Genomic DNA, 13,689 nt, shown 5'->3' with positions numbered 1-13,689 from the left:
GAGGAGGACGACGACGATTCGAATGAGCGGCAATAGTAGTAGTAGTAGTAATAGTAGTTTGCATATACTTCGCCATGTATATCCTTTTGTATATCAGCTCGTTTGAGCGATTTTGTATCACCCTTTTCGAAAGGGTAATTTTGTAACAAACAATGTTGTATATCTTCGACATATATATGCTTCTGTCGCTCGATCGGTTCATTTGAGTGATTTGTATCACCCTTTTCGCAAGGGAAATTTTGTAATAAAAAACTTTTTTTTGTAATCACTAAAAAAAAACATTAGTGGGGCAAAACAGGGCTTGCTGTGGCCCTGTTTAGCCCCACTAATGTTGCTTCTTGTGGCCCTGTTTAGCCCCACTAATGTTTTTTTTAAGTTCTGTTAATCGTCGCTATATAGCGACGTTTACCAATGTTGCTATATAGCGACGTTTACCAATGTCGCTATATAGTGACGCTTATATAGCGATCGTTCTTTTTCGATGTTTATAACGACCTTTGCGCTCTTTTTTTTTTTTAATAGTGTAAAAAACATCGGTATTTTTGCCGAAAAAGGGCCTATGCCTTGTAGTGAAGGTTTGTAATACATATGCATCAAATAGGATATGACCTATTTGCCCTCTTCTTGTGTCATTATTGTTATAATCATTGTCAAACTACTATTTTTGGACCCATATTGCATCAATCCTCTCTTGTCTACGTTGGCTCATCTATGGTACTTGGACTGAAGGACATGTAAATGTGATTCCACCATAAAATAGATAATGTAGACTATGTAGTTGAACCCTGAAGAGATAACTTCTTTAATTGTGATTCCTCAAGGGAAGCTCAAAGTTATACAAATAAAATTTAGCAAAGGTTATCTCACTGGCAGGTGTCATTACATGGGTATGCATAATCAATGTTTTGCACTTCCTTTGCTTCAAAGTACCATTTAGTGAAAGCTTGAATAAGAGTCTGTCATTCAACAATACACACATTAATCATGAGTACACTTGAAAATTCCTTCAATGTATTATACATGTGAATGTATATGTGCATCCTTGCCTCAATGTGGTATGCATATGTGTGTTTGTTTGTGTGTGTGTGTGTGTGTGTGTGTGCGTGCCCGTGCGTGCATGTGTGTGCACGTGTGCGTGTGCGTGTGTGTGTGCACATGCACGTGCATTTGCATACACATGCATGCATAAACTGCACAAGTGTGTGCACACCTATGCACACACATGTATGCATTATGCATGTGTGCATGTACTTGCACATGTGTGTGCGTATGCGTGTGTGCACGTGCACCCATGCATATATACATACATACATACATACGTACATACATATGTATGTGTGTGTGAACACACATACACACACATAGATCTATGTATGCAGACACACACACATACAAACACACATTTTTGTGAAGTCACAAATACACACACACGCACACATATGTGCACACACTATTTTTTGTGAAATCACGCATGGCGTGAACTCGTGTGCACACATATATATATACACACACGCACACATAGAGATTGAGATTTTCAGATTTCATTCGTGTATTAATGGTTACCAAGATTGAGATTTTTAGATTTCATTGTGGTGTATTGATGGTTACCATGTTGTTGACCATGGAAGATCCACTCCATTCAAGGCTGAGGCTTTTTGTATGAAAGAGGCAAGACTCGACTTGCATGCCCCAGCTTTGATTGCCTTCTAAGGGTCCAAGTGCTGACAACAGTGTACCTCGAAACTCTGTGCACGATATCAGACAATTCAACAATGCAAATCAACATCATCCTTGTCAATATTCTTTCGATCCACATAACGGAATTTTAGAGCCAGAAGGTGTCTGTCATGTCACCTTGCAACGTGAACAGCTCTGCAGCTGTGCACGCCCCGAGATTGCCGGTGCAAGCCTTCCACACTCCCTGTGGATCCGCCGAGGGTGGAGCTAAGACATTTTGCAGCTACAAACAGGTGCATTAATACACAGTATCAATCCATTATGCGGCTTCCAACTCGTGAGACACATTCTTAATTAGTTTCGAGCAAGAAAACATCAATATAACTAAGAGTTTGAGCATTACTTGATAACTGTCGTAGAAAGATTGTAGGATAAACGAAGGGACATTGATATACGCCAGTGTGTACTGTGGAAAGAAGCACTGCGTGCATAACGATTCTACGAGAAGTCAAGAATAGCAAGCTGCGTACGCAACATAAATTGTTTCAAGGCAAGAAGTCAAGCATAGCTGCAAGCTGCGTGCGCAACATACATTGTTTCAAGGCAAGAAGTGAAGCATAGCAAGCTGCAATGCCTAAAAAGCAACATGAATACTCAGAATTTCTCAACATACCTGACCAGGTTCCATGATTGCCATACACTCAGTGGGTAGTATAGTAACATTCTGTGAATTGACAAAGGGCCGAAAGTTAGACTCGAAGAAAGCCTAATCATCTCTAAAATGATCTTCTTGCAGGATAGATCTTCTGCGTATATTCACCTGCAGCGTAACCACGTCCCTGTAGAATGCCCTAAATGAATAATTTCCTGCGACATCTGGTCTGCACAAATGTGAAGGAAATTTTGTTACTTCCAGCCTGGAATTATTGTATTCATCCATACTCTCTCGTCTGATGACGCTTACCAATTTCCCCCTATCGATAGTTTATTCCTCTGACGAATGGGGGGAGGAGACTGCAGCGCTGAGGAATCGAGCTAAATTCTTGGAAGAAGCAAACTTGTTTTCTACAGTTCATTTTAGTATGGTGATTCATGTAGCTTCGTTGTTGTGAGAATTCACTTCTTGCAGATTCAGTTGGGAGGCAGGCGTGGACGCCGGCGTTTCCAGCAGATCTCTTTCCTTTTTTCTAAGGACTTTAAAGTCTATCCTATATTTTGGTTGGAAATTACTGATCCGTAGAAGAGGTAGTAGATGATTGAATACAGGGAGGCTCTGATTTTTAGTTATTTATATTATCTTTCGATTGCTCTGTGCTTTGTCTTCGTGACCTGAGATGCGATGAAAGATATGCTTGACGCTACGAGTACCTGATTCTCGCGTGAGCAGACTTTCGATCCATTGTTTAAGGATATTATTTCGAATAGGCATTCATCAAGAGGATTGGGACTGAGGGACGTCTAGGAAAACGACTTACACATCAAGGAAGAAACCCGTACAAGCATTTTACGTCGGTTTCCGCCGGCATCAAGTCTCTTAGTTGGTTGCAATGGTGAAAGGCTGCCAAACTCCCAGCCGAGTCCCCGGAGAGAATTATCTGACACAGAATAATTGTTATATTAGAGTATGTCTCGTGAGTCATGAGACTCCCTCTTTCTTGGCCATACTGAGCACTCCTTTGCAAAATACCTTTTCAGCATTCTTCATGCCTTTGCTCAACAGATCGTCAATGAGTGCTTGCCAGATCCTTTGACCTCTGTAATAAAGCGAGTACGTCTGCGATCAAGTGCGACGGAACATTTTTAAGAATATCGTCAGCCTAAGAACATCGAATTAATTGGGAGGACTGGTGAAACTTGGAACGTCTCAATTCGAATCGTCCTTTATACATTGGCAAAGTTTGACCTGGTTTGGCGAGGCTGTGACTTGCACAACGGAGTCCACATTCCCACTGAAGGATGCTCCGTCACAGTATCTGGCAAAGATTCTGTTCCAGTTATAGAAACCTGCAGTGCCAGGACAGGGGTGTGCGCCCTTAGTAATCTGGCTGTAATGTGAACCCAATAATTCGCCATCCCCCGAAAATTTGCAGCTCTCATTGCACTACTATGGGCAAAGATCGACACAACAAACCTACAATCATGGTTATATAAATGTATTCATTGCACCAACGCCTTGTAAATCAAGAAGAGCCCGTTGCACTACGATGGACGAGCACGCAGGAGAAATAAGCAAACCAGGATTTTCCGTGGGTACGCTGCTCAAATGTCCGTAAAAGCTGACTGCGCTCATGTAATTAGACGACCCTAAATCTGTAAAACTCCGGGATAGGCAATTTTGATCGCTGTTGCACCATGCTCCTCCCTGGTACAAAACAATATATCATATCATCGGGTTACTCACAGAAGCGTGAAGTAGGTGATCCTTTCATCTAATGTCATTAAAACCTTACCTGTAGGTGAATAATCCATTTATTTATTCCACACCCATTGCCTCGATCGAAATTGTAGGCTGGGAGAGTTCCGTCCAAGCACACTGCAAACAGACATGCGTAAATATATATCAGGCCCATTGCAATTAATGAATTGATTGGCAGAATCGACACAGACTTGCCGATATTGCTGAAGAAGATTGAGAGATGGAGTGACTATCTAAGCAAAGATAGCAAAGCGTCGATAGTAAGAAGTGTTGTTCCACAAGTACACACGCAAAGTAGAACTAGACATGAATGATGATGAAAAGAAAGCGAGGGAGGAGCAGAAAGAGGGGCAGTAGAGTACCAGCGCCAGAAAGGAAGGAGGAGGGGGGAAGGAGGGTGAGGTTGACGAGAGGATGAGAAGGAGGAGCAGAGGGAGAAGAGGAGGCGGAGAGGTTGATAAGGAAGACGAAGAAGAAGAAGAAGAAGAAGAAATCGGAGAAGAGCGGAGAATTCATGGTGCTTTGGCCAACTAGTCACTATGAATAAGAGAAAGAGAGAGAGAGAGAGAGAGAGGGGCAACAACAAGAAATGGCAGAATAGCCTTTCTCTTTTGGCTTTTGTAGCCTCGATAGGACCGCCCAGCGTGAAAAATCAATTAACTAATGTGTGTTGGGGTGGGGCATAAGGAATAATTAAACTTAAGGGGGGAGTATTAAAGACGGGGGAGGGAGAGAAGCTTACGTGAGAGTTACGTGAGAGGGGAAGGGGGGAGAATTAAAGAGAGAGGGGGGTCCACATGAAGGGCATTAAAGAGGGGAGAGGTTTGGACGTGTGGAACAAGGTCTTTTCAGTCGCCCCGTCAACATAGTATATGCCTTAGTGAGAAGAGAAAGGTTTTGAGTTCCATCCTTTTCTTGAAAGTTTGGGAAAGCCCCTTCAACATAGTATATGCCTTACATTAAGCCATAAAGAAACATAAGCTAATCAAAGCAAAAATAAATTAAGCTTTACATAAACATAGCTTAATTAAGCCTCTAATGGATCAAAACAAACTAATTAATTGGTTAGATGCGAAGAGGGAGCATACAAAACAAACTAATTAATTTGTAGGGAGCATAGATGCGAATAGGGAGCATACACAACAAACCGCTCTCGAAGGTTAGCCTAAAAGAGCTCAAGGACTCAAACTCGGGGACCAGTGGCATGTTTGGCCAAAGATAAATGGAAATTCCATGGCCCATTTAATACAGTTACTGTGTGGTCAGCTAGGCTAAGAAGGGTGTGGAAGGCTACCCCATCGTTTAGCCTCAATCTCATGCTTTTGGAGGGTTCTGATTGGCAAGCTCCAGTCAGAGAAAGAATTGTTAAATGGAAGCCTAATGTGGGGTCGATATGCTCCTTATGTAATGCCTTTAAGGAGACACACATGCATGTTCTATGGGACTGTTTTTATTCTAGAGAAGTATGGAAACAAATCAGCAGAACTCTGAGTGCAGCCTACGTCCATATCAAGATAAAGTGGAAGATGGCCCTTCTGGGAGATGCTAGAGGACTAAATGATTGCCTTTATGTCTGCTGGCAACTGATTAGAGCTATCGCCCTGGCTAACATCTGGAACTATCGCAACGATTTAGTCTTTCAGAGAACACGATTTGGGAGACAAATTGCACCTGAGGTGATCCAAGACATTCAAAGGGCTTTGCAGCATTTTGGTCACAAGAATGAAGCTATGAAAAGCTTAAGCTCTATTTGGTTGTAAATGCCTTTGTGCCTGCTTATGCCTATCTGAAGGCGGCTATTTTCTTTTCTTTGTACATTTCCTTTCTCTTTCCATAATACAATTTTGGTTTATTTTGTGCAAAAAGAAAAAAAAAACTAACTAATCGATTGGTAGGGAGCATAGATGCAAATAGGGAGCATACAAAACAAACTAATTAATTGGTAGGGAGCATAGATGCGAATAGGGAGCATACAAAACAAACTAATTAATTGGTAGGGAGCATAGATGTGAATAGGGAGCATATCTAAGGCAGCAACAAGAAATGGAAGACTAGCCTTCTCTTTTGACTTTTGTAGCCTCAATATCTAGAGTCTAAACTTTTCTTTGCTTGCCTCCCCTGCATCAAAGGTTGGCTTTTCTTCACCTCTACGGCGAAAAAGATGAAGAAAACTAAGAAGAGCTATGACTTCATGGTGCTTTGGCCAACTAGTCTACTTTATGAATAAGTGAAGGAGAGAGAGAGAGGGGGGGGCAACTTTTGTTTGCTTGCCTCCCCTGCATCAAAGGTTGCCTTTTCTTCACGTCTACAACGAAGAAGATGAAGAAAACTAAGAAGAGCTGTGACTTCATGGTGCTTTGACCAACTAGTCTACTTATGAATAAGAGAATGAGAGAGAGAGAGAGAGAGGAAGGGGCAACAACAAGAAATTCTGGCACATTAGCCTTCTCTTTTGACTTTTCTAGCCTCAATATCTTGTGTTTGCTTTTTCTTGCTCAACTTTTTGGTTGGCTTTTCTTCACGTCACCCTCACAACTTGATTTTCAAGATTTTGCTAGATTGTTTTTACTAAAATATAACAAAAATGACCTCAAAATTACAACTCGAAAAATCCTTCTCTTTAAAATTTCAAGGTCTTTTTCTAAATTTAACAATCCACCCACAATCTCTCAATTTCTACCTTATCTTTTTTTGTTTCTCTAAAATGTAAACATAAGGTATAAATATAAATACACACACACACACACACAGATAGAGAGAGAGAGAGAGAGAGAGAGAGAGAGGTCCTAGTTGCCTTCAACATTTCATCCAACATTGCCATTCAATTTATGCCATCAACCTCAATAGCTTCCATCCTATCTTAAGGGGCTGTGCATTACCACTATCCAAGCATGTCACTGTCGAACAATCACTTTCAAAGAAGAGAAGGTTGCATAGAGCATGTTTTTTACAAGTAGAAATTGAGCCCTCAAACCAAAAAATGGCACTAGTAAGAAGCTTGCCATTGGAATCCCCCACACCAAAAAATGGTTTTAAACTTTGTGCCACATTACTAGCAGATACATTATATCTTTGTTTTTCATGCCTTCCCATTTACATACACTCATCAACCTTGCTTGTCTTTTTGTTTCTTCAACTCCTCTCCTTGACACCCTCTTGCATCCTAAACACTCTAAATTTGCCTTGTGTGAGGAGAAAATAAGAAAATGAACAAGCTAGACCCCACTTCTCAAACACCCAGCAACAATAAGTCAATCCACATTTTTGTATAAAATTTGATGTCAATGTACATTGTCCCCTAGCACTTGTGACCAACATCCTTTAGCCTTCATGTAGGATCCTACATCACCTTTCAAAATCTCTAGGAATCTATGTGCTTACATACTGTCACAAAATTATAAACTTTGATACCTTCTGAACATTTTGTAATGCATCAACTGGTGTAAAATCCCTCATAGGTATCAGAGTGGATGGTGAAAAACCTTCCTAGTAACTTATCCAAGAATATTTGAAGGGCGAAACCACTAGTGGCAATGCCCACAAAAGTTTGACGTCAATGTCTCATCATGGCCCATTATAACCCTATTTAACAATATAATTTGAAGGGTGCACAGAGATGTAAAATTATTGAGCAGTGACAAATTCCCACTAGATTAGACAAATTGAAGTGGAAATGTCAATAAGCACCACATATGTGCATGGCAACCCCCAATTGTTTCCATGTACATGGCAATGTATGTGCATGGCAATGCATAGAGTGATTTTGATCCTTGGAAAAATAAGAAGAGAGGTGTTCTCAGAGAGAGGTGGTGTACATATATAGCCTGAAAATGAATATTACAATATTTCTTGAAACTTAGACACAACAAGACAAAGCACCCATAGAGCGCGCACAGACGCGTTTCATGAACTAAATAAAAAACTTACGGGTGCGTCTATTTGCGCGTCTATTTGCACGTCAGGAGACCCGCGTCTATTAGCGCGTCTATATATCAGACTTACGCACGTATAGACGCGCTCATACACGCGTAAATAGACGCGCAAATAAACGCTTTGATAGACGTGCGTATAGACGCATATCGAACAGATAGACGCGAATATAAACACGTTTGTAAACGCACTGATTGACACGCCTTTTTTTTTAAATAAATTTTACAGAATACTGTGTATGTTGTGTATGCTATATAGTTACAAGAATCCCATATCCACATTCTGTAATTCAATTCTTACAGCCAACCTCATTTTAATTACAATTCCAAATAAAATATTACAACTCCAAAACGCAATAAAATTGAAAGCTCAAAAAGTGCTTGTATATACATATAGCACGAAGCTAAGCCACGTCATGTGGCTCCAAGTACAAAAAATAAGAAAGCTAAGCCATGTCATGTGGCATCAGGTACAAAAAATAAGAGGAGTCTATATACAAGAGGCACGAAGCCAAGCCAATGGCTTTAAGTACAAAAAATAATAGTAGCACTACTTCTACGACTAATCCTCGCTGCCTTCCATGCTCCTTGATGCGCTGCCTTCTGCGCTCCCTTCTGCACCTCCTTCCTTGTCTTCCTCGTCGTCTTGTGCAGGGGCACCCTGTAAACAAGGGACAACATATATCAATGTATGAAAAATCGAATCTTTACTTATAATTTTGGCATTATTTAATTACATTCAAATACCTGGGGGGCATGTCCAGTCGCTCGGGTATACTGCTCCTCAGTAATCAACCCGTCATCATAGAAGTGCCTCCATGTATCTCCTCTGCGATGGTGGCGGTGGTAGGCTGTCTCCACTGGAATAGGGTATCTGCCCACGATCTCAAGCTGCATGACCGCGATACACTTTGTGGAGGGATTAGTACAAAGAAACAACCAACCTCCTAATAAACTACATAAGCAATATAATTTGAGATCGATACTTACAAATTGGGCCTCCCATGCTTCAACACCCCCTGCTCCAAAATGCGCGCTCCCATACTCCTCCATCTGGATCCTCCGTGCCTCCACGTGCTGCAGACTGGGCTCCTCCCTCGCTCACTTCATTGCCTTCTTCCACTCATGCTTCTGAGCGGTGTGGGGTGGGCCCCTTGGAGGTTGACCTGCCTCAAGTCTGGCAAGCTCCGCTAGTGCCTGCCTCTTAAGGGAAGATCTTTTATTGCTAAGTATCGTAACAATCTTTGACTTCCCCCATTTATCTGTGAACTGGCGATTGGGGGGGTTAGGATACCTAGAGCGAACAGTAGCGAGGGTCTCATCAGCCAACCTCTTTGGGTGGTCTTTATAGTGGATAAAGCAATCTCTGTAATTGTTAGCAATTACAGAGCACATGAAGGCCATTACATCCTTCCCCCGCGCATCCATCAAGATGCCTCCTGTCTGGGTGATGTCATAATAAATCGTACCATCACCCAGAGGCACGTCTAAATCATCGGAATCATCATCCTGGGCCTCACCGCCACATGGCCCAAAGCACTGTGCCATGCATCCGCCACCGCTCTCCCTGCTACTACGACTACCACCCTGTCGTGTCGAGCTCGTACGCTAGCCACTCGTAGCTGGGGACTGCGTGGGACTACGCTGACCACTCGTAGCTGGAGAACCGAGTCTCGACGGCTGGGGAGTACGTCGACGGCTCGCTGAGGTAGAAGGACCTCCTGAAGGCATGGGGGAAGGGGCATAAGACGGGATGGCAGAAGGGACATAAGACGGCATGGGGGAAGGGGCATAAGACGGTACGGGGGAAGGGGCATAAGACGGGGCATAAGACGGCTGTGCGGACTCCGCTGGGGTGATCTCAGGCGGTGTGGGGTGGCTCGGAGTCTGTACTGCCGACTCCTGGGGAGTGTTAAGGGTACCCGTCATGTACCCGTATAACTCCGCAGGACTAGGAGGGTGCCCTAAAATATTATATAAATCCTTCCATATCGATTCACGCGGATCAGGTGAGCTAGAAGCACTTCCTCCCCACATGTTAAACTGGAAAAAAATAAACAAATCTATTACTTTGGGAGCTGAGAAGAAAGGGGAAAAAAAAAAAGAGAGGCTCTGTCAGAGCGCGTCTATAGACCCGTCTAATCTTCGCGTCTATAAACGCGTCTAACAGAGCGTTTAACAGTTCAAGTAAAAGCGCGTCTATCACCGCGTCTAACAGACCGTCAAAACACCCGTCTAACAGTGCGTTAAAAAGCGCATTTAACAACCCGTCGAAACATCCGTCTAACAGCGCGTCTAACAATTCGTTTAAACTTCTGTTTAACAGATCGTCTGTTTGAGCGTCTATATCCGCGTCTGTGCGTGTCTGTAGCAAGCCAAACGCGCAAATAGACGCGCCTATAGACGCGCATTTAGACGTGCCCTCAGACGCCTGTATACACGCGCTCCGACAGTCGAGAATACTCAAAAGTGGAAAAGGACGTTTTGCCCGACAAAAGAACGTGTCGCTCATACCTAGATGCTGCGTTTCGTGGATGCGAAAAAGTACAAAACTGGAAAGAGCAAGCAAGAACAACTTCAAAAGGACTTACTTGGAAAAAGGTATGGAAGGATCTTTCTTTTCCAAACTTGTTTCTTCTCCTTGTTCGTACTCCTCCTCTTCTTCTTTAGGCTTGGAAGCAAGCTGTGTAGGTACGGTCCCTTTGTCTTGAGTGAAAGCTTGGAACTATGTGTGTATGGGAGGCTCTCTCTTAAGCTTCGAATCTATAGAACTGCTAATAAAGAAGGAAGAAAGCCGCTCGCAAAGTTTAAGTAGTTAAAAGAAAAGCAAAGCGAGTGGCGCGCCGAAAATCAGGTTTAAAGGTCGCGGGTATAGTCGCGTCTATTAGCGCGTCTACAGGCGCGTTTAAATACACAGAGTAGACGGGCATTTAGACGCGCAAATAGACGCGACATTAGACGCGACGATAGACGGGCATTTAGACGCGACACAGAGTTTTTAAGTTAAGCATTTGAAGAAGAGCAAATTTGGTGGGTTGTTTGTTTGTAGGATGTCTCCATCTTCAACAAGCAGCTCCAGTGAGGATGAATCCCTCCGTATCCACCATCGCGAAATGTGGTTGGAGCAAAAAATCAAATGTCTGTGTGATCGATGTCGAGGAAACATGTATCGTGCACGCAGGATTACGCTCAATCATATCTCAAAGTATGGAGAATGGGATGTGACCGTAAACAGGGTAAGGATTTGTAAGTTAAGGTTGATTGAGATACCTATGGGTGTTCATATGTTTGAGTTATAATGATCCCGTTTTAATTTGATACAGGATGCAGTGCCACACCCGCACATGTTACCCTATGCCCGTCGTGAGGAGGCGAAGCATCGGCGATATGAGGTGGGATCTTCAGGAGGGACCGTTACGGATGCATGGAGTGATGGTGATAGTAGCCCTCCACCATTACCTCATGAAGCCGTGGAGGAGGAGGTGTTTGATGATATGGTGCGGGATTTATATGTCCATCAAGGGAGGGATAATAGCATGGAGCAGGATGATCTTTTTACCGCAGCATCGACTCCACTGTTTGAGGGGTGCACATTCTCTGTTCTACGTGCCTCCCTTGAGTTACTAAACTTGCAAAACATCTATGGATGGAGCAATGCAAGTTTGAATGCATTACTCAAGTAAGCTTTAATTTAAAGTCGATTTTGCAAACATGATGAATTATGCGCGTGGGTCAATTACTCGAATGCTTTTCCTCATTTATGGTCTTCACGTGCAGGCTATTGTGTAAAACGCTTCCAAGGGAGAATAAATTACCGACCTCAAGAGATATGGCAAGGCAACATGTGACCTCTCTTGGAGGATTAGATTACAAGCGCATCCATGCATGTGTCAACGATTGCGTTTTGTTTCGTGGACTACATAAGGATGCAAGAGAGTGTCCTACTTGTGGAGAGGCAAGATATAGAGCAGATCTCAAAACCTTGGACGTGCCTCGTAAGGTACATATATAGCCTGAAAATGAATATTACAATATTTCTTGAAACTTAGACATATATAGCCTGAAAATGAATATTACAATATTTCTTGAAACTTAGACATCTACTTGCATAGAGTGATTTTCATCCTTGGACAAACAGGAAGATAAGTGTCTTAGTGACAGCTAGTATACATTTACACCTTTTTAATTTGGTCTTTTAATTCACTAAGAGATGAAGCATATGTACACCATTTTGGTGTTTAATATATTCAAGGCAAAAAATGTAAAACAACTATTTCACTTAGCCACCATTTAGTCATTATGAAAGCAAATTATTAAAAAATAGGATTTACATATAAGAAAGACACTCTAGTTTGCATTCTTTCCTTCTTCATATTTCCCAAGCTTCTCTTGCCTAAGACATTCAACTTCCTCCTTTGCTTCTTCTACACTATAGCTTGCATCCAACCTTAAGAGGTGTACTACTAAGAAATCTTATGTATCACATGTGTTCACGGGGTATCAAAAAAACCCCTCAACTAAAGATTTCTCCCTATGTGTAGTCTTGATAGTCACTCACTTGTCATTAGGGATCTTGAAGGAATGTCGATGGAGCCTCCACTCCAAGCTTACGTGGAAATATTAGACTTAAGGGGGGAGTATTAAAGACAGGGGAGGGAGAGAAGCTTACTTGAGAGTTACGTGAGAGGGGAAGGGGGGAGAATTAAAGAGAGAGGGGGACCACATGAAGGGCATTAAAGAGGGGAGAGGTTTGGACGTGTGGAACAAGGTATTTTCAGTCGCCCCCTTCAACATAGTATATGCCTTAGTGAGAAGAGAAAAATTTTAAAAACAGAGTTGTAAGCTTCACGACTTACACCAACAGCATCACAAGCTCCAAGCACCTCCTTTGCCTCCTTTGCTTGGACGAGGCCCTTGAAATCCTTCATTACCTCTCTAGCAACTTGTTTACATAGCCCTTTTTATCTAGGGTGCTTCAACACTTCCATGACATCACTTGGCTTTATTAAACTTCTTAGAATTTATGAAGGATCACTATCATCCATTTCCATTGTTCCCATCACATCCTCCATGAAATTCCTAAAGTAGAGTACAAATGAGTCTTAGTGGAAAGAATGCAACACCACAAATATTTTGGGGTAAGAAATTTCATTGAAAATTTGGGGAACTAACCTTGCAGCCCGTATTCTCCTCTTCTGGGCACCACTATTGGTTGACAATGCATCCATAGATTGCAATTGTCTTGTCCTCTCCTTCAGTCCCAAAGGTGTTCCCTTCAACTTTTATACTCGTTCTATCGACTTCTCTCGTTCATTCTCCACAGCACGTTGAACTTGGCCATAGATAGACCTTTCCAAATCTTGTTTGCTTTCAGTAAGCTTCTAGATTGATTCTTCCAATTCATGTTGCCCTTAGTCCAGTGCATGTGCTTCATCACTGAGTTCTTTGTTTTGCAATTAGAGATCCTGCATACTATTATGCATTGCCACAATAGTAATATTTTCCATCTTTGCCAGCTCTCCATTATGTAAATTAGAGATGTAGGAGGAGGGGAGAGGGAGGAGGGAGGAGGAGGAGCAAGATGGAGGAGGGGAGAGGAGGAGGGAGGGGGAGGGAGGGAGAGGGAGAGGGAGAGGGAGGGAGGGAGGGAGGGAGGGAGAGGGAGGG

General features: G+C 42.5%; 1 protein-coding gene across 1 annotated transcript in view; it reads right to left on the bottom strand.

Moving 5' to 3' along the window:
* Positions 1-851: 851 nt before the first annotated feature.
* The window catches only part of LOC147880013 (pectin acetylesterase 5-like), a 33,442-nt gene continuing 20,604 nt past the window's right edge, over positions 852-13,689 (bottom strand). The window contains exon 12 of the mRNA XM_087371676.1: positions 852-956. Within this exon, the coding sequence (XP_087227802.1) occupies positions 864-956 (93 nt within the window). The 3' untranslated portion in view covers positions 852-863. The remainder of the gene's footprint in view (positions 957-13,689) is intronic.

Source organism: Dipteris shenzhenensis, chromosome 33 (genome assembly GCF_047967505.1).
Source record: "Dipteris shenzhenensis isolate YYH24624 ecotype China chromosome 33, Dip_SZ_1.0, whole genome shotgun sequence".
In the NCBI taxonomy this organism is placed as follows: Eukaryota; Viridiplantae; Streptophyta; class Polypodiopsida; order Gleicheniales; family Dipteridaceae; genus Dipteris; species Dipteris shenzhenensis.
Note: the sequence above shows the minus strand (reverse complement) of the source record. Positions and strands in the feature narration are given on the sequence as shown.